The sequence below is a fragment of the Arachis hypogaea genome, chromosome 19 (genome assembly GCF_003086295.3).
Source record: "Arachis hypogaea cultivar Tifrunner chromosome 19, arahy.Tifrunner.gnm2.J5K5, whole genome shotgun sequence".
NCBI lineage: Eukaryota > Viridiplantae > Streptophyta > Magnoliopsida > Fabales > Fabaceae > Arachis > Arachis hypogaea.
The window spans coordinates 20,397,771-20,417,392 of record NC_092054.1 but is presented as its reverse complement, the minus strand read 5'-3'; the positions used below and the strand labels follow the sequence as shown (position 1 = coordinate 20,417,392).

General features: G+C 41.3%; 1 protein-coding gene across 1 annotated transcript; it reads right to left on the bottom strand.

The window, feature by feature from the left end:
* Positions 1–1,480: 1,480 nt before the first annotated feature.
* LOC140182186 (uncharacterized) lies at positions 1,481–1,948 on the bottom strand. The gene has a single exon (XM_072228318.1). It carries the CDS (start codon positions 1,946–1,948, stop codon positions 1,481–1,483), a length of 468 nt encoding a protein of 155 aa, XP_072084419.1.
* Positions 1,949–19,622: the final 17,674 nt, after the last annotated feature.

Below are 19,622 nucleotides of genomic sequence, written 5' to 3'. Positions count from 1 at the left end.
AAGTATGGTCGGAGTCGTCGGGAGGTAAGTATAAGGGCGTAGGCAAACTTCTCTATCTTTTGGTAGTTTAGTTCAACCCCTTGTAGATCCTTGCTGATGAAGTAAATGGATTGTTGGCCGTTCTCGTCTTCTCGGACTAGTGCTGAGGCTATCGCCCGACTTTCCATAGCGAGGTATAGGATCAGTTCTTCTCCTTGCCGAAGTCGAGTTAGGATGGGTGGCTGCCCTAGGAATGTCTTGAAGTCCTGGAAAGCTTGCTCACATTCTGGGGTCCATTCAAACCTCTTTTATTTCCTTAATGTTGCGTAGAAAGGGAGAGATTTCAAGGCCGACCCAGCTAGGAATCTAGACAGGGCTGCTAATCTTCCATTTAGTTGTTGTACCTCTTTGACACGGGTCAAGCTTTTCATGTTAAGTATGGCCTGGCATTTATCTGGGTTTGCTTCAATTCCTCTCTGGGTGAGTATGAAGCCCAAGAATTTGCCAGCTTCTACCGCGAAAGTGCACTTTGCGGGATTTAGTCTCATCCCGTGCTTTTTTATAGTGTCGAACACTTCGGCTAGGTCGGGCAGTAGCGCTTCTTCTCTTTGTGTATTTACCAACATGTCGTCCACGTAGACCTCCATCAGCTTTCCGATGTGGTTAGCAAAAACTTTGTTCATCAACCTCTGGTATGTAGCCCCTGTGTTTTTAAGTCCGAATGGCATGACTGCATAGCAGTAGTTTGCCCTTGGGGTTAGGAACGAGGTTTTCTCTTGGTCGGATTAATACATCGGGATTTGGTTGTACCCTGAGTAAGCGTCCATGAAGGAAAGGCACTAGTATCCTGATGAGGCGTCGACTAGAGTGTCTATATTTGAGAGTGGGTAGGGGTCCTTTGGGCAGGCTTTGTTGAGGTCGGTGTAATCAGTGCACATCTGCCACTTTTCATTTGACTTTTCGACCAGTACGACATTGGCCAACCATAATGGGTACTTGACCTCCCTTATGAACCCCGCCTCTAGTAAGGCCTGTACCTGTTCTTCCACGGCTTGTGATCTCTCTGGGCCGAGCTTTCGGTGCTTCTGTTGTACTGGCCGATATCTTGGGTATACTGCTATTTTGTGGCACATTAGTCCGGGATCTATACCGGGCATGTCTGCGGCCTTCCAAGCGAATAGATCAGAATTGTCCTTTAGGAACTTTACAAGCAGCTCTTTCAAGTCTCCTTTTAGATTCTCCCCTATTTTTGTTGTTTTTTCTTAAGTACCTCCGATCTGAACTTCTTCGGTCTTGCCTTCTGGTTGGGAACGAAGTTCTTTGCGAGGTCGGGTTCCCCCGAGTTCAATAGTGTTGGTTTCTTTTCCTCTGGGGTCGCCTTTAAGGCTCTGACTTTCATTGTAATAGCGTCGCGCGGTTCTTTGGTCTCCTTTTATGGTGGCGATCCCCTCTGGAGTTGTGACGTCATACATAGGTGTGGAGTGGAGACTACCGCCGTGAGCTAATTTAGCGTTGTCTGACCTATGAGGGCGTTGTACGCAGAGCTCACGTCGACTACGATATAGTCTATACTTAGCGTTCTAGACCGTATTTCTATTCCGAAGGTTGTGTGCAGCGGGATGTACCCAATTGGTTGGATTGGGGTGTCTCCGAGCCTGAATAGGCTATTAGGATATGCTCTGAGCTCTTTTTCTTGTAGGCCAAGCTTGTCGAAAGCGGATTTGAACAGGATATCCGCAGAGCTTCCTTGGTCTACCAATGTTTGGTGGAGATTGGCATTGGCAAGTATGATGGTAACGACCACGGGGTCATCATGCCCCGGGATGATGCCTGCGGCGTCTTCTTGAGTGAAGGTAATAGTGGGGAGGTCGGGTGACCTATCCCCTTCTCTGACATGGTGCACCTCTTTAAGGTGTCTTTTGCAGGATGACTTAGAGATCTCTCTTCCTGCGAATCCTCCATTTATCATGTGAATGTGTCTCTCCGGAGTGTGAGGGGGATGTTCAGCTCGTTCGCCCTCTTCGTCCCTTATTCTCTTTTTTGGTTCATCATCTCTATTGGCTAAGAACCGATCTAGTCACCCTTCTCGTGCCAATTTTTCTATGACATTCTTCAGGTCGTAGCACTTGTTGGTAGGATGCTCGTAGATTCGGTGGTATTCACAATACTCTGTCTGACTTTCTCCTCTCTTGTGTTTAATCAGGGGAGGGGGTGGGATCTTCTCAGTGTTGCATATCTCTCGGTAAACATCCACAAGGGACACCCGAAGGGGGTGTAGTTGTGGTACTTTTTGGGTTTCTCAGTAGGTTGGTCTTCTTTTTTCTTGGACTCTTTATCCTTGTCCCGAGGTGGGTAGGAGAATCCGGTCTTTGAGGTTTCTCCTAATCGGGAGTTCTCCTCCATATTGATGTACTTTTCCGCCCGTTCTTGTACCTCATTCAGAGATGTTGGGTGTTTCTTGGATATGGAGTGGCTAAAGGGTCCTTCCCGCAGACCGTTGATAAGTCCCATAATCGCTGCTTCTGTAGAAAGATTCTGTATGTCAAGGCATGCTTTATTGAATCTCTCCATGTAACTGCGGAGGCTTTCCCGATCTCCTTATTTAATCCCTAGCAGGCTTGGAAAACCTGGCTAAGAACTTCTTGGCAAGGTCATCGAAGCTTGTGATCGACCTTGGTGGCAGGCTGTCAAACCACTTTATCGCCATCTTGGTCAGGGTGGTCAGGAAGGCTTTGCAGCGGGTTGCGTCTGAGGCATCCGTGAGGTACATCCGACTCCTAAAGTTACTGAGGTGATGACTTGGGTCGGACGTACCATCGTATGAGGTCATGTCAGGGGCTTTGAAGTCCTTTGGGACTGCCTTCATGATTTCTTTCGTGAACAGGTCTTGGTCCTTGTGGGGGCTATCTTCGTGGTTAGGCCGAGCGGTTTTAGTCTTGAGGTCGGCTTCGATCTTCAAGAGTTTGTCTTCGAGCTCTTGACACTGTCTTGTTTCTCTCCGAAGATCTCGCTCGGCTTCGCACTGACGTTCAGCTTCTTGTTTGAGTTGTTTGAGGCGATCCTGCTGTTCACGAATGGCGTCTAAAATTTCTGCGTTCTGAGTCTGCTTGTCTCCCTTGGATTGGTGTGTGTCCTTTGGAAAGTTTGGTGTGGCATTCGTGTTCTTAAGTGGCGTTCCTTCTTCTAATCCCAAGTTGAGGTCGTTGGCATAGTTGTTTGCCATGGTGATGGAATGACTTCCAAATTCTCCGGCAACGGCGCCAATGTTCCAAGGATTACCTGAAACAGGGAGGTCGATCTCGGATGAGATCTTCTGGTCTGACCAAGGCTGCCGTGCCCGACTTGTTGGAGCTTGAGATGCGGCTGGTCCTCGATCACCCGAGGGGGGTGGTACCTACAAGAGACTCCGATGCTTAAGTCAGTATGGACTTTAAGCATATTTTTAGTAGAATTGGAGTATGACTTATACATGGGTGCTCCAGTGTATTTATAGTAATGCTTGATGATCTTCCTTTAAGATAAGTTGGTTATCATATCTTATCTTATCTTTTTGTGGAGGAGATCTTTTTCCTTTGGTCAACTACCTTCTGGTGAGCGGTGATCCTTTCGCTTTGGGCCTTCTTGAGCCTCTAAGGCGTTTGTCCAAGCTCTTCGCGAAGAGGTCGGTGATGGGCCAACCTTTCATGAGGTCGGTCCCTTTATCTTCATCCAACTCGGCTCTATAGCTCGGACCGGTGTATGAACAGTAGTATATAATGTTTTGTGAAACTTATGCTAGTGGCCTCTATGATAGGTTGAATGATGTGGTTGTATGATTAATTGTATATAAATATTATGCATGATAATAGTTTGGATGGAGGTTGAATGAGTTTGAATGTGATGATTTATATATGTTGGTAGATTATGATTATTGATGAGTATGATGACCTTAATGAGTTATGATGGGGGGTGTTGATGTTTGAAGATGAATATCGATGATGATATTGATGGTTATTGTAGTTCATGTTGAAAATAAATGATTGAGGAGATTTGATGAATTAACTGAATTGATTGATGATTATTGGAAATATTGAATGGTGGCATTGAGGAGCTTTGATGTGAGTTTAGGAGGAACTTGAAGTTGGAGAGGGTGAGTATTAAGTCGTTTTGATAGTTATGTGAGTGATAAATGTTTGGGGAGTGTCTATAATGAATTTTGGGTTGTTTTGAGTATGTTTTGAGTTAGTTGGGTTTAGAATTTTTGAAAAACTAGAGAATTGTCTCTTTTGGTGAAAACCTATTTTTGATGAACTTTGGCGGATCATAACTTTAGCCTCAAACCTTAAAATTGGATGAACTTTGTTTTAAATTAAAGGTTATCTCAAGAGCTTTAAAATGATATAAAGTTTGAGGAAACAAAATTTTGTAGAGGAAGTTATGATCGTTTAAAGTTTGGTGTTTTAAAATTGTAATTCTGCAGCTTTAAATTTTTCTGAGTCTGGTACAGCATGCGTACGCGACACAGTGCATGCGACGCGAGCATTCTATTCGAGTTGGGCATCTTGCGTATGCGGACAATGCGTGCGTATGCGGACATGTAGATTTTTACCTTTGCGTACGCGAACATTCAACACGTGACGCGAGCATTCCATTCGGGATGGGACACTTGCGTATACGAGCAGGGTGTCGCGTACGCAATCATCCACTTTCATACCCCTGCGTACGCGGACAGGGGGCTTGCGTACGCGAGACCCCTGTTTTGCTAAAAATGTGTTTTTCTTCACATTTAAGAGTTCTGTGGCTTTCCAAACTTCTTTAACTTCTCCTTAAGACTTGTGGCTAGTAATTAGGCCCTAAGACAAGTGTAGATGGGTTTATGATTTGAGATTAGTAATTTTATGTATGAGTTTGGAAGACGGTGACTTAGGCCTAGTATGTCAGTTGGATGGCGTTGTCATGTGAACTAGTGGGGAGCCGGGTTGATGATGAACTTGTGATATTGAGGATGGATGATGAGTTTGAAGCTTGAAAATGAATGGTTATGGCTAATGAGATTGAGTATGTGATTGTGATATGCATTGTTTTCCGTTGTAGAGGCTGTGGCAATCTCCCGCTCACGTGATACGAAATTGTATTAATAAGTCGCTATGCGCTTCGGGCAAGGGATATGGCAGTCTCTCGATTGTCAAGGTAGCGGTGCCGGCGTAGGGGCCGAGGCAGTCTCCCACCTACGTTGAGATGTGAGGATTGAGACAGTCTCCCGCTCACATAACCTTTCTGCCGCAAGAGTGAACTTGGGCACTATAAGCTGAAAGAGTGCGCCGAGCAATATATCCATGGGTTGAGAGTGAGCATGGCACTATATCCCTGGTGTGGCAGAGAGGCAACATATCGGGGATGTGTCGGGTTGACATTTTGAACCGACAAGTGATATCACGAGCCAAATAGGATAGACATTCATCATATGCATCTTTTACATGTTTGCTGTAAAACCCAAGAAATTAGTGAATAATGAGCAAATAAATTAATTATTATTTAAAGAAATTAGAAAATACACACTACAAGAAAGTTTTAGAATAGCGACCGATTTTAGTGACCGAAAAAATTGGTTGCTAATCGCAAATGATTTAGCAACCGTTATAGGATTTCAAGGACCAAAAAAATTTTAGTCGCTAAATCAGTCGCTAAATTACAATCAGCGACCGATTTTAGTGACCAAAGAAATTGGTCACTAATAATGACTGATAAGATTTTTATATGAGCAACATAAAATTGGTTGCTAAAATCGATCACTATTTTTTAACTTAGGGACCGAATTAGCAACCGAAATGAGAAAGTAACGCTTGGAAATGTTGGTCACAAAATCGGTGCTATTTTTTAATTTAGCAATCGATTTTGCAACCAATAGAGAAATAAGCTGAAAAAAGTTGGTCGCTAACTCGGTTGCTAAGCTGGTGGTTGCTAAATTGGTTGCTAATAGTTAAGATAGCGATCGATTTAGCAACCAACTATAAATACTAGTTTAAAATGATTGGTCACTAGATTGGTCGCTATTTTTTAACTTAGCAACCGATTTAGCAACACTTTATAATAATGTTATCACTAATCGGTCGCTAATTTAAAATAGTTACTGAAATACTCTACCCCTCGATAACCCTAACTCAGCCTCACCAATCACCATTCTCACCTTCTCAAATGGTTACTGAGCTACACTTTACCCCTTCCACTACGGATGTGACCATAACCGGAAGCACCGCACAACACAACAACCTCTCCCTTTGCGACATCGTCGTCTTCTGAGTTCGCAACTCCATTCGCGTCATCATCTTTTTAGTTAGTGTCGTTGTCGTCATCTGAGCTCGCAGCGCCGCCGTCGTCGTCTGAGCTCGCAGTGCTGCCGTCGTCTTCTGAACTCGCAGCCATCATCGTTGTCTTCTGAAATCGCAACGCCATCATAGTCCTCTTCTGAGTTTGCAGTACCGTCGCCGTCATCTTCTGAGATCTCGGTGCCATCGTCGTCGTCTTCATCAATTTTTTACTAGTTGATTTGTTCAATTTGTTTACAAGGAGTTCAATTTGTTCCGTTATTACTATCCGATAACCTCAATTTGTTCAAGCAGGTACTCTATTCCCTAATCCAAATTTCAATCCATTATGTTAGGACTTTTTCACCATATCTATTTTGGAATCTTCTCCAACCACAAAAATCTTCTAATTAGATTAAGTATTTATCCTTCTAAAGGACTGTCTTCATTCTATTTCCTTTCAATTCTGATATGGTCTCTATTCTTCATTTCTGGCATAAAAAATTTGGCATATTCTTTTTCTGAAAGTACCGGAGACTAGAAAAGCATTATTGCTTTTGGATATTGATCGAGTTGCTCAGGTATATACTTAATCTTTATTCAATCACTGGTTATCTACTGGATTTTTGAATAAGTTTTATTGTTGCAAATACAATGGTTTCATTTGTTGCTGCATGTTGATGAAAGTTCATGCTTAAGCAATTCTTTGAGTCTGGTGAAAAATTGATATTACTAAATTTAAAGTGTAATGAATTTTCATGGATTCCCGAGCTAATAGCAAAAAGAAAAGAGAAAAGGATAGCCAATGAAAAAGATTGACTAAATCCATAACTTGAATTTATTTTCCTTTGTCACCGAACTTGAATTTTTTCTGTTCTTCTCATGGCCAAATTGTTAATGTAAGTATCAATAGTCATCAATTCTATGTTTTAGTCTCCATTTGAGAGCGAATTTTCGAGGGCAAAAATTTTTGTTAGGAGGGTAGAATGTAAAACCCGAAAAATTAGTGAATAATTAGCAAATAAATTAATTATTATTTAAAAAATTAGAAAATAGAATTTTATAGTTTAATATGGTAGAAAAAATTAAAATATGAAAAAGAATTTGGGTCAAACGAGCCAAACCAGTTAAACCGGGCCCAAAATGGGCCCAAGGCCCAACCCAAGCCCACAATATATAAGAGCATCAGCTCTCCTTCTTTCCCAAATCAGGGAAACACGCTGAAAGCAAAGAAAAGGGGGGAAGAACACAAGTGAAACGCCCAAACCCTCACTCAAATTTTATTTCGCCATAACTTTTGATCCGAAGCTCCGATTGACGAGCCGTCAGCGGCCACACGTTCGTCTCGAAATTCTCTACAAAACCCACCCAACAATTTGGTAAGGATATTCTGATTTCGTATCCAATTCTTCCCTTTTCAGTTTGTGATTTCTTTGTGTTTTGGATGTTGAGAGTTTTGGCATTTTGATGGTTTACGTAAACTCTAGCGGCGAGTAATCACCAAATTTTTCCATTTGACTTATGGGTAATGGTAAGGAAACCCTTACCCTTGTCAAGATTACTAAATTTGTGAAACCTAAGGTAATTCTAGTGTTGTTGTATGAAAATTTAGATTGAATTATGTATTTGGAAACAATTTGGTGATATTAGAGGCAAATTGACAAAGTTGGGAGCTTGAGCTTGAACTTTGGGGCTGTGAATTTTTTTTTATGGTGAATACTTGTGGTGTTTCGAGCATTAGGGAGGAATCGACCAAGGTATGGTTTCGATTTCTCGTAATTAAAATATAATGTATCGTGAAAACTTAGGCTAGTGGCCTTAAGATAGGAATTGAATTGTGATGTTGTGGTTGATTGATATTGATTATTATGTGTGTGGTTAATGGTTTTGGAGGTTGTGATAGAGGCTTGTATGGATGACGTGTGTGTAATTTGGTATATGTATAATGGCTAATGAATTTGAAGTTGTTGTTGGTACTATATTGGTGGTAAAGTTGATATTGTATTTGATATAAATAATTAATTATGTATATTAAAAATTATTTGAATTTGAAATATTGAGTTGAGATTGATGAAAGTGGAGACTTGGCAGGTGGTAGGATGAATGAGGAAGTTGGAAGTTGATGCATAGAAACTTGTATCTCAACAATTTTCCTTCGGCAAGTATACCGAATTGTCGTCAAGTAAAAACTCACAATAGAGTGAGGTCGAATTCCACAGGGATTGATTGGTCAAGCAACTTTAATTAGAGGAATGTTCTAGTTGAACTAAGCAGGATTAGATTTGAGATTTGCAGAAAATTAAATGGGGGGAAAGTAAATAGCAGAAAACACAAATGCTGGAAATAAAGAGCTGAATGTAAATGGCCGAAAGTAAATTGCAGAATCTTAAATGGGAATGGGGAAGATGCTCATAAAAGTAGATTGCAGAATCTATAGAAAATGGGTAAGATCAGAAATGGGGAATTCATTGGGCTTAGGAGATGTTGCATTCTCCAGATCAAGTTCATTTTCATCTCTTCCTCAATCAATGCATTCATTGATCTCCTTGGCAATCTTAAGTGATCGAATTCCAATTTCTTGATAATTCAATCTCTCAAATCTTGATCAATAGCCAATTCCTTGGTCAATTGCTCATGAGAAGAGATGAAGTTTGGTCACTGATTATACCACATGTATTTCCAAATCAAAGTGTTGGTAGGATTATATGTCACTATATCCATCCAAACCCCAATTTGGTCCAACATGAAAAGGCATTTCTAGCATGATCTCTTCATTCCTCTTCCAAAGTTCCAAAGAGATCCAAGTATGAATAGCTTCTTTTCCAAGATAACTACCCAATTTAATGAAGATTGAAAGCTTTCTAGTAAAATCAAGAGAAAAGATAGAAGAAGAATAATGAAAACTAATATTGATCCATCAAATTACAACAGAGCTCCCTAACCCAATGAAAGGGGTTTAGTTGTTCATAGCTCTGGGAATGAAAAGTATAGATGGATAGTACATTCTGAGAATTAAACTACAAGTTACAGAGAAAGTAAAATACAGAGAGTAGTTCTTCAATTTTCCAACCCCCTATTTGATTCAAAACTACCCCTATATATACTACTCTTCTGATCTTCTAGTTGGTTCTTCAAATCTTCGATATGGGCCTTTGGATCTTGAGTTTGAAGCAGTTATCCTCTTCAGTGGGCTTAGCTTTACTTGCAGAGAGAAAGTATGAAGTAGGCAGGGACTTTTAGCTTAGGACGTTAGTGGCGTTAACGTTAAGTGAAAGTGTGGGTTCGAGAACGTTAGTGGCAGTCACCTTTTTCACTAACGTTCCTAACCCAAGGGTGATCCACGTTAACTTCAACATTAGTGGCACCAACGTGACCACTAACGTTGCCTCTTGATCCTTCGCACACGTTATTGGGACTTACCTTTTCCAATAACGTTGAGAATCCTCCCTTCCCTACGTTAGAGTTCACGTTAGTGTGGCTAACGTGACCTTTAACATACGCTTGCCAAATCTTCGAAAATGTTAGTGACACTTACCTTTGTCACTAACGTTTCAAAACGCCCCTACTTCCCAGGTTAGAGTTCACGTTAACTAGGTTAACGTGGCTTCTAACGTGGTGGTGATAGCCATCTCCAATGTTAGTGACAAAGGTGAGTGTCACTAACGTTGGCTCATCATTCTTTCATCCACATTAGCTTCCACGTTAACTAAGTTAACGTGGGAGTTAACGTTGCTCATAGTGGCTCATTCCAACGTTAGTGACAAAGGTGAGTGTCACTAACGTTGGCGATTCTTGCTCCCTCCATGTTAGCTTCCACGTTAACTAAGTTAACGTGGCAACTAACGTGGCTCAAAGTGGCTTAGTCCAATGTTAGTAACAAAGGTGAGTGTCACTAACGTTGGCCATTCTTTTGCTTCCCCACGTTAGAGTCCATGTTAACTGAGTTAACGTGGCTCTTAACGTGGCTAATATGAGCTTGGTCCAACGTTAGTGACAAAGGTGAGTGTTACTAACGTTGGCTTCATTTTCTTCTTCCATGTTAGAGTTCACGTTAACTTAGTTAACGTGACTCTTAACGTGGGCTATGATGGCTTCAAGGACGTTATTGGCGATTACTTTTCTCATTAACGTTGCAAGCTAGCTCCCATCCCACGTTAGTGGTTACGTTAGTTAGACTAACATGGCTGCTAACGTGGTTCTTCCTTGCTTCCTTTGTCCTGAAATCAAGCAATAGAGTGCATCAAAGTTCTAATTCAAATCATGAGACATGCATCATTCAGTTTGTTATACAATTCTTGCATAATTCTCATGAAATCATGTAAAGTGCACAATGTTTGCTTGAATCAAGATGTAAGTGAAATTCTACCCAAAACTTGCTTATTTCCTAAGAAAATGCATGAAACTACCCTAAAACAGTAAAGAAAAGGTCAGTGAAACTGGCCAAAATGCCCTGGCATCACAACACCAAACTTAAAGCTTGCTTGTCCCTAAGCAAGTACTGGAACAAGAGAATGATGAATGAAATAAAAAGATGAATGAATCATTATTGTGGAAGTCATGTTCTTGGTTTTATGGGGTTTCATGCATAGCAACTTAGGTTCATTCCTTCACTGGCTTTCAGACCTTTATCATGTCCTGGAATACTCACTTGATTGCACCCTATGAAACTTTTATTCATTGATCCTTTTTGTCATTTCAGGGCTTATTTGTGTTCTTAGACTAGGTGCTCTGTGAGGGGGTGACTCTTTAAGATAAGCTTTCAGCCAGCACTCCCGAACCAGTTGGTTCAAGGTGCTAGGTGTTAAGACACCCCTAAGGACTTACTCCCTCAAGTCTCTTTCCCCCATACATACACACCACAGGCACATGGTTTGTTATTTCCTTTTCTTGAGACCTTGGTGTCCAGCACCTCTTTGGGTTACTAAGTGCTCTGTAGCAAGGGTTACTCTTGATAGTGGACTTTCAGCTGATAATCCCGGGTTAGTTAACCCAAGTTACCAAGTGATAAGGCACCCCTGAGAGCTTATTCATCCAAGTAAATCCCTTACACAGGAGCACCACAGACACATGCCTCAAGATTCAAACCCTTGGTGCCTAGACTTATTTCTTACTCTTTTCCTTTTATTTTTCAACTTTCATTTTCTCTTTCCCTTTTTCTTATTAGGATCTTGTTATTTAGCTAGTCTCATGGGGTGTGTTTCAAGCATATGATTCCGGATAGATAGTTGCCTTCCCACCTTATTGGTGAACTAACTTAGCTAATCTATTACCATACCACAAACTTAGAAACTTACTCCACAATATGAACTCCACTCTGGTCTTTCATAACATCTCTTTTTATTTGATTCAAAAGGAGACAAGCAACACAATAAGCAAGATGGAATTGAAAACAGGCAATTTGACTAGTAATCATAGACCTAAGCAAGGAGAATACTAAAAATAGAATTGAAAATCCTAAACTACCATGGAAGCATGTTCTATTTCATACATGATTTTCCTTATTTAAAAACTTGAAAAAGAGATGGGACAATGAGGGAACTCCACCACCTTTTACTCTTGGGGTTGCTCCTGCTCTCCTTCTTGTTTGTCCTCTTTGTGTCCACTTGTACTTCCTTGTATCCGTGCTAGTCTGGCTCTTTTCCAGTCTTCAAGTGCCTTCTTTACTGATTCATGACTCTTCTCTACCTTTACTCTTTCTTCTCGTGCTAACTCATCCTTCACTTCGTCATATTTTGTGATTCCCGGATGTACTATAGGTAGCTGTCCAACTAAGTATCCATTCGGGGTTTTCATCTTCGAATACTACCCCGGCCTTGTCACATAGGCGGAAAATGGTGCTGGGATAGCCTAACCTTCCTCCAGAATCACTTTTCTCAGCCATCTTCCTAATGCCTTGGGCTATGAGCTCGTGCACTTTGATCTCTCCCCCTTTTAGTATGCATTGCACCATTGTTGCTCTCTTAATATTCACCTCTGAGTTATTTCTAGCAGGAAGGATGGATCTCCTTACAATTTCAAACCATCTCTTTGTTTCAGGGGTGAGATCACCTCTTTTGATAAATTTGGGTTTTCCATTGGGATCTCTCATCCAGTCTGCCCCTTGTATGCAGATATCTTTCACAATCTGGTCATAATTAGGATTACCATCTATTCGAGATTGATAACTTTCTTCCTCAAAAGGTATGGTCCGTAGCTTCAGCACTCTCGTGATGCTCATGGGACTAAAATCCACCGTCACCCCTCTCACAAAACTTATATAAGACTCCTCTTTCTTATCATACCTCACCGCATTTGCGTAGAACTCTCTCACGAGCGTTGCATTTATTCTTGCGGTGACCGGATCGGTGAGGAGCTCCCATCTTCTCTTTTCTACCTTCTCTGTGATTTTGGGGCACTCGGTTTTCTTGACTTGAAAGCCTAGCTCATATATGATCTCCTTATCAGCCATCCATCCAAATTGGAGTGCATGATAAAAAGTTCTAAACTTCTTTTCATCGAAAGGGCGTTGCTCCATAGGCTCCTTTCCCTTTCTTCTTTTAGAGCTTGATGATGCCATGAGTGACTTTTGAAAAGAAAGGGTGTTGAGGTTAGTGATGAGTGGTGAAATTGGCCAGTAGAGACAGGGTGTGATGAAGGGATGCCGAAGGTGTGTAGTGTAAGGAATCGGAATTGGAATGTGAAGGGAAGTACGGACTAGGACTCACTTACATAGGAAAGTGATGAGTGAATAAAAGGTGTGGATTGATGGGGTGGTTGTGTGATGGACGGATGGGGTTTAGCATGGGTGAGCACAAGGATCACCAACTTTATGATGGGGTTGGTTTAGTTTCCAAGCTTGTTCTTCTTCCAATGTTGCATGGCAACCATTCCCAATACAATCCCCTTGAAGACACGTGTGTAGTATCTTTCTTTTGTGTTATCCGAACCCTTCAATTGCCCCATCAATGCTCCTACAAAATAAAAGAAATGTGATTAAAAACACATTTATAGAAAGTGGCGGCAAAATTAAAAGGCTAACTACTTTTTAAAGTTTTTGTTTTTAACTAACTAAATGCTATTCATGAGTGCAAACCAACTGACTAACTCAACATCCGTGTATGCAACATTGGCAACACCAAACTTAGTTTGGTGCCATGTGGTGTAAAAGATTCGTTCAAGGCCTCTAAGAGTGACATGATGTGGGTTACATTTATGTTCTCTTAGTGTGCCTTAAACACCAAACTTGTTCCTCACTATATGTTGCACACAAGGATTCATTCAAGTGCATATCAAGTTGATTTGAAATTCATCAACCTTGCATTATTAACTATTTTTAAAAGCATGTAAAACATGAGTTGCCTCCCATGAAGCACTTCTTTAGCGTCACTAGCTTGACGTTCTGCCTTTATCAGGGTGGTTGGTAGTGCTTCAAGTCCTCCCCCCTTGCAGTAAATCTATCTCCATTGGCTTCATCAAGGATCTCCACATGTTCTAGGAAGAGAACTCTGTTGATGGTAAAGACTTTAGGTAGCTGAGATGGGATAGTGGGGAGATTGGGGGGGAATAGCTGGGAAGTAAGCTGAGATCACTTTATCTCCTGGAGAGAAATCTTCTGTAGGGATCTTCTTGTTCCTCCATCTCCTTGGTACCTTCTTCTTTGCTGTTATCCTGCTTTTTGTGGTCTCTTTTCCTGTGGAGATTTTGTTGCCGGTCTCATGTGATTCTGGTGGTTTTGGCTCCACTTGAGTTTTCTCTAGCTGTGACAGCTGTTGATTATCTTTTTTTCAACCAAGGGGACTCCCAGATGTGCTGGTTGTGCTTCAGTGCTTGTTTCTTCTATCAGTATCTCATTGTGATCTTTCTTTGGTTCTTGGTTCTCTTGATCTGTTTCTTGTGAGGGTTTGAAAACATTGAATGTGAGTTGTTCATCATGGATCCTCAAAATTAGCTCTCCTCGCTCCACATCTATAAGTGCTCTGGCTGTGGCTAGGAATGGTCTCCCCAATATGATTGGATGGAGATGACTTTCCTCCATTTCCAATATGACAAAATCTGTGGGAAGGAAGTAGTTTCCAACCTTCACCAGCACATTTTCAACCACTCCTACTGCTTGTTTTTTAGTCTTGTCAGCCAGTCTGATGACTACATCTGTGGGCATTATCTCATTGATATGCAGCCTCTTCATAAGGGATAAAGGCATCAAGTTGATGCTTGCTCCCAAATCGCAAAGTCCTTTATTAAACATGGTTTCCCCTATGGCACAGGGGATGTGAAAACTCCCTGGGTCCTTCCTTTTTGTAGGCAACTCGGGTTGAATGAGGGCACTGCACTCCTTATTCATCACTATTGTTTGTCCTCTCTTGAGTGAGCTTTTTCTGGTCAACAGCTCCTTCATATACTTAATGTATGAGGGCATTCGCTGAAGGGCCTTGATGAATGGTATGTTTACATGGAGGGATGCAAACATGTCAAGAAACCTTGAGTATATTCTCTTCTCTACACAGCCATTTAGTAATTGGGGAAAGGGTGCATAGAGTCTCAGCAGCTCCTTCTGTGTCAGCTCCTTCTATGTAATTGTGGTTTCTTGATGATTCTCCCCTTGCTTTCCTGTGAAAGTATCTTCAGGTTGTTCTAATGGGTTGTTCAGCTCTTCCTCAGTCTCCTTATCACTTATAGTAACCATCTTGCAATCTTCCCATCTGACTTTCTTTGCTTCACCTCTCGGATTTTTCTCTGTGTCACTCGGAAAGCTATTAGTAGGTTTGGGAATCTTCTCAGATAAGTATCCCACTTGAAATTCCAGCCTCTTGATGGTGTCTCCCTGGTTCTCGATACTGGCTCACACCTCCTCTTTGAACACCTTGTTATCTTAAATCTCTTTGCATATGCCTTCAAGTATAGTCTCAATCCTTGAGAGTCTATCTTCAGATGATGGTGAGTTGAGGTTGGAGGGATGAAAAGGGCCGTTTTGGCTTTGGTATGGATGTTGAGGTGTGTTGTTAGGTGGGTGTTGATATGATCTTTGCGTGGAATGTTGGTGGGCTGCATTGTTGTTGGGGTTGTGGCATCTCTGATCTTGGTCTTGGTCTTGTTGATTTCCCCACCCAAAGTTTGGGTGGTTCCTCCAACCAGGATTGTAGGTCTTGGAGTATGGATCATGTGCTTTCCTAGGTGAGTTTCCAATGTAGTTGGCTTGTTCTTGCTCATACTCTGCCTCTACTTTCACTCCCTCTTGGGTTGCTGATGAGGTGGTGATTGCTGCTACTTGGTTCCTCTCCATCTTCTTGGTAAGATCAGCCAGCTGCTTGGTGATAAGCTTGTTTTGGGCCAGCAGTGTATCCACATTGTTTAGCTCTATCACTCCTCTAATGTTGCCTCTTTCAGAAGCATAGAAGTAGTCATTCTCAGCTACAGTCTCAATGACATCTATGGCTTCTTCAATGGTCTTCTTCTTGTTCAGAGATCCCCCGGATGAGTGGTCTACTGCCTTCTTCGATTCATAAGAAAGACCTTCATAGAAAATGTGCAGCTGCACCCATTCATTGAACATATCTGGTGGACACCTTCTTGTCAGGTCCTTAAACCTCTCCCATGCTTCATATAGAGTCTCACCATCTTGCTACCTGAAGGTTTGTACCTCAGCTCTCAACCTGTTGATCTGTTGAGGAGGATAGAATCTGGCCAAGAATTTGTTCACCACATCTTCCCAGGTTGCTAAACTCTCCTTTGGGAAGGACTCCAGCCATTTAGATGCCTTGTCCTTGAGTGAGAAAGGGAACAGAAGTAGTCTATAGGTGTCAGGATGAACACCATTAGACTTCACAGTATCACATATCCTCAGGAAGGTGGTTAGATGTTGATTGGGGTCTTCTTGGACACTCCCTCCGAATGAACAATTGTTCTGAATAAGGGTGATGAGCTGTGACTTTAGTTCAAAGTTGTTGGCATGTATGGTTGGCCTTTGGATGCTACTTTCGTAATTTCCTGGGTTTGGATTGATGTACGAACCCAGAACCCTTCTCTCTTGCCCAGCCTGATGTGCTGGACCTTCTCTGCCATGGTTGTGAGCCTCTTCTTCATGATGGTTCTCCATATTTTCATCCATGTTTGGTTCAAAATACTCCTCCTCTTCCTCAGCACTAACTACTCTATTTCCTCTTGCTTCCCTCCTTAATCTAAGGAAGGTCCTCTCAGGTTCAGAATCAAAGGAAGTTGAAGCCCCGCTTCTTCTCCCTGTCATACAACCAACAAGGCACAAGCAAGGAAATAGATGCAGAAAGTATTTCTGTTAGAATTGATGTTAGTGTGAGTGATGCAATATATCAAACAGTTAGTGGGTTAGTGGACTGAATTCTAAACAACTAAAATAAAAGTAGGGGAAAGGGGAGAAAATAACTAAACTGAAAGTAAATAGCTCAAACAGAATTTTAAATCAAACAAAAGAAAAATTCTCAATCTAGTTATCCTCCAATTTAATCATTGTTGATACAAAATCAATCCCCGACAACGGCGCCATAAACTTGATGCATGAAAACTTGTCTCTCAACAATTTTCCTTCCGCAAGTATACCGAATTGTCGTCAAGTAAAAACTCACAATAGAGTGAGGTCGAATCCCATAGGGATTGATTGGTCAAGCAACTTTAATTAGAGGAATGTTCTAGTTGAACTAAGCAGGATTAGATTTGAGATTTGCAGAAAATTAAATGGCGAGAAAGTAAATAGCAGAAAATGCAAATGCTGGAAATAAAGAGCTGAATGTAAATGGCCGAAAGTAAATTGCAGAATCTTAAATGGGAATGGGGAAGATGCTTATAAAAGTAGATTGCAGAATCTATAGAGAATGGGTAAGATCAGAAATGGGGAATTCATTGGGCTTAGGAGATGTTGCATTCTCCGGAACAAGTTCATTTTCATCTCTTCCTCAATCAATGCATTCATTGATCTCCTTGGCAATCTTAAGTGATCGAATTCCAATTTCTTGGTAATTCAATCTCTCAAATCTTAATCAATAGCCAATTCCTTAGTCAATTGCTCATGATAAGAGATGAAGTATGGTCACTGATTATACCACATGTATTTCCAAATCAAAGTGTTGGTAGGATTATATGTCACTATATCCATCCAAACCCCAATTTGGTCCAACATGAGAAAGAATTTCTAGCATGATCTCTTCATTCCTCTTCCAAAGTTTCGAAGAGATCCAGGTATGAATAGCTTCTTTTCCAAGATAACTACCCAATTTAATGAAGATTGAAAGCTTTCTAGTAAAATCAAGAGAAAAGATAGAAGAAGAATAATGAAAACTAATATTGATCCATCAAATTACAACAGAGCTCCCTAACCCAATGAAAGGGGTTTAGTTGTTCATAGCTCTGGGAATGAAAAGTATAGATGGAGAGTACATTCTGAGAATTAAACTATAAGTTACAGTGAAAGTAAAATACAGAGAGTAGTTCTTCAATTTTCCAACCCCCTATTTGATTCAAAACTACCCATATATATACTACTCTTCTGATCTTCTAGTTGGTTCTTCAAATCTTGGATATGGGCCTTTGGATCTTGAGTTTGAAGCAGTTATCCTCTTCAGTGGGCTTAGCTTTACTTGCAGAGAGAAAGTATGAAGTAGGCAGGGACTTTTAGCTTAGGACGTTAGTGGCGTTAACGTTAAGTGAAAGTGTGGGTTCGAGAACGTTAGTGGCAGTCACCTTTTTCACTAACGTTCCTAACCCAAGGGTGATCCACGTTAACTTCAACATTAGTGGCACCAACGTGACCACTAACGTTGCCTCTTGATCCTTCGCACACGTTATTGGGACTTACCTTTTCCAATAACGTTGAGAATCCTCCCTTCCCTATGTTAGAGTTCACGTTAGTGTGGCTAACGTGACCTTTAACGTAGGCTTGTCAAATCTTCAAAAACGTTAGTGACACTTACCTTTGTTACTAACGTTTCAAAATGCCCCTACTTCCCACGTTAGAGTTCACGTTAACTAGGTTAACGTGGCTTCTAACGTAGTGGTGATAGCCATCTCCAACGTTAGTGACAAAGGTGAGTGTCACTAACGTTGGCTCATCATTCTTTCATCCATGTTAGCTTCCACGTTAACTAAGTTAACGTGGGAGTTAACGTTGCTCATAGTGGCTCATTCCAACGTTAGTGACAAAGGTGAGTGTCACTAACGTTGGCGATTCTTGCTCCCTCCATGTTAGCTTCCACGTTAACTAAGTTAACGTGGCAACTAACGTGGCTCAAAGTGGCTTAGTCCAACGTTAGTGACAAAGGTGAGTGTCACTAATGTTGGCCATTCTTTTGCTTCCCCATGTTAGAGTCCACGTTAACTGAGTTAACGTGGCTCTTAACGTGGCCAATATGAGCTTGGTCCAACGTTAGTGACAAAGGTGAGTGTCACTAACGTTGGCTTTATTTCCTTCTTCCATGTTAGAGTTCACGTTAACTTAGTTAACGTGACTCTTAACGTGGGCTATGATGGCTTCGAGGACGTTATTGGCTATTACTTTTCTCATTAACGTTGCAAGCTAGCTCCCATCCCACGTTAGTGGTTACATTAGTTAAACTAACGTGGCTGCTAATGTGGTTCTTCCTTGCTTCCTTTGTCCTGAAATCAAGCAATAGAGTGCATCAAAGTTCTAATTCAAATCATGAGACATGCATCATCCAGGTTGTTATACAATTCTTGCATAATTCTCATGAAATCATGTAAAGTGCACAATATTTGCTTGAATCAAGATGTAAGTGAAATTCTACCCAAAACTTGCTTATTTCCTAAGAAAATGCATGAAACTACCCTAAAACAGTAAAGAAAAGGTCAGTGAAACTGGCCAAAATGCCCTGGCATCAGAAGTATGAGTTGAGGAAAGAGAATTATGAAAAACTGAGTTAATTATAGAATTTTGAATGAATATGATACATGAGAATGATTGATGATAAAATGTTGATGAATTAATAATTAATGATTGACTTGAGATTGAATGAATTCTTGAATGAGATACCTGGGCAATAGCAAGCATTGTGGTTCGTCCCGCTTTCTCCAGGTCAGTGATTGTGATACCTGGACAGTAACAAGGATTGTGGTTCATCCCGCTTGTTCCAGGCCAGTGTATGTGACGCCTAGGTAGTAGCAGCAGTAGTGGATTATTCCACTGGCTCTGGGTTAAGCGGGTAGTAGCATGGGGTTGTAGCTCAAACCCACTTGCTCCACAATGGGTGTTTCTGTCCATGGTTAGCTACCAGGACGTATCGGGTTGGCTATAAAACCGACAGATGATATCACCAGCCATAGGAGAGGCATACATCATATGCATATGTGTGTTTTGATTGATTGTGCATTAATTATGCTTGCCTATGTGATTATTATGTT

Coding starts and splice junctions, on each gene's coding strand:
- LOC140182186 (XM_072228318.1), bottom strand. CDS start 1,948: ATGATAAATGGAGGATTCGCAGGAAGAGAGATCTCTAAGTCATCCTGC.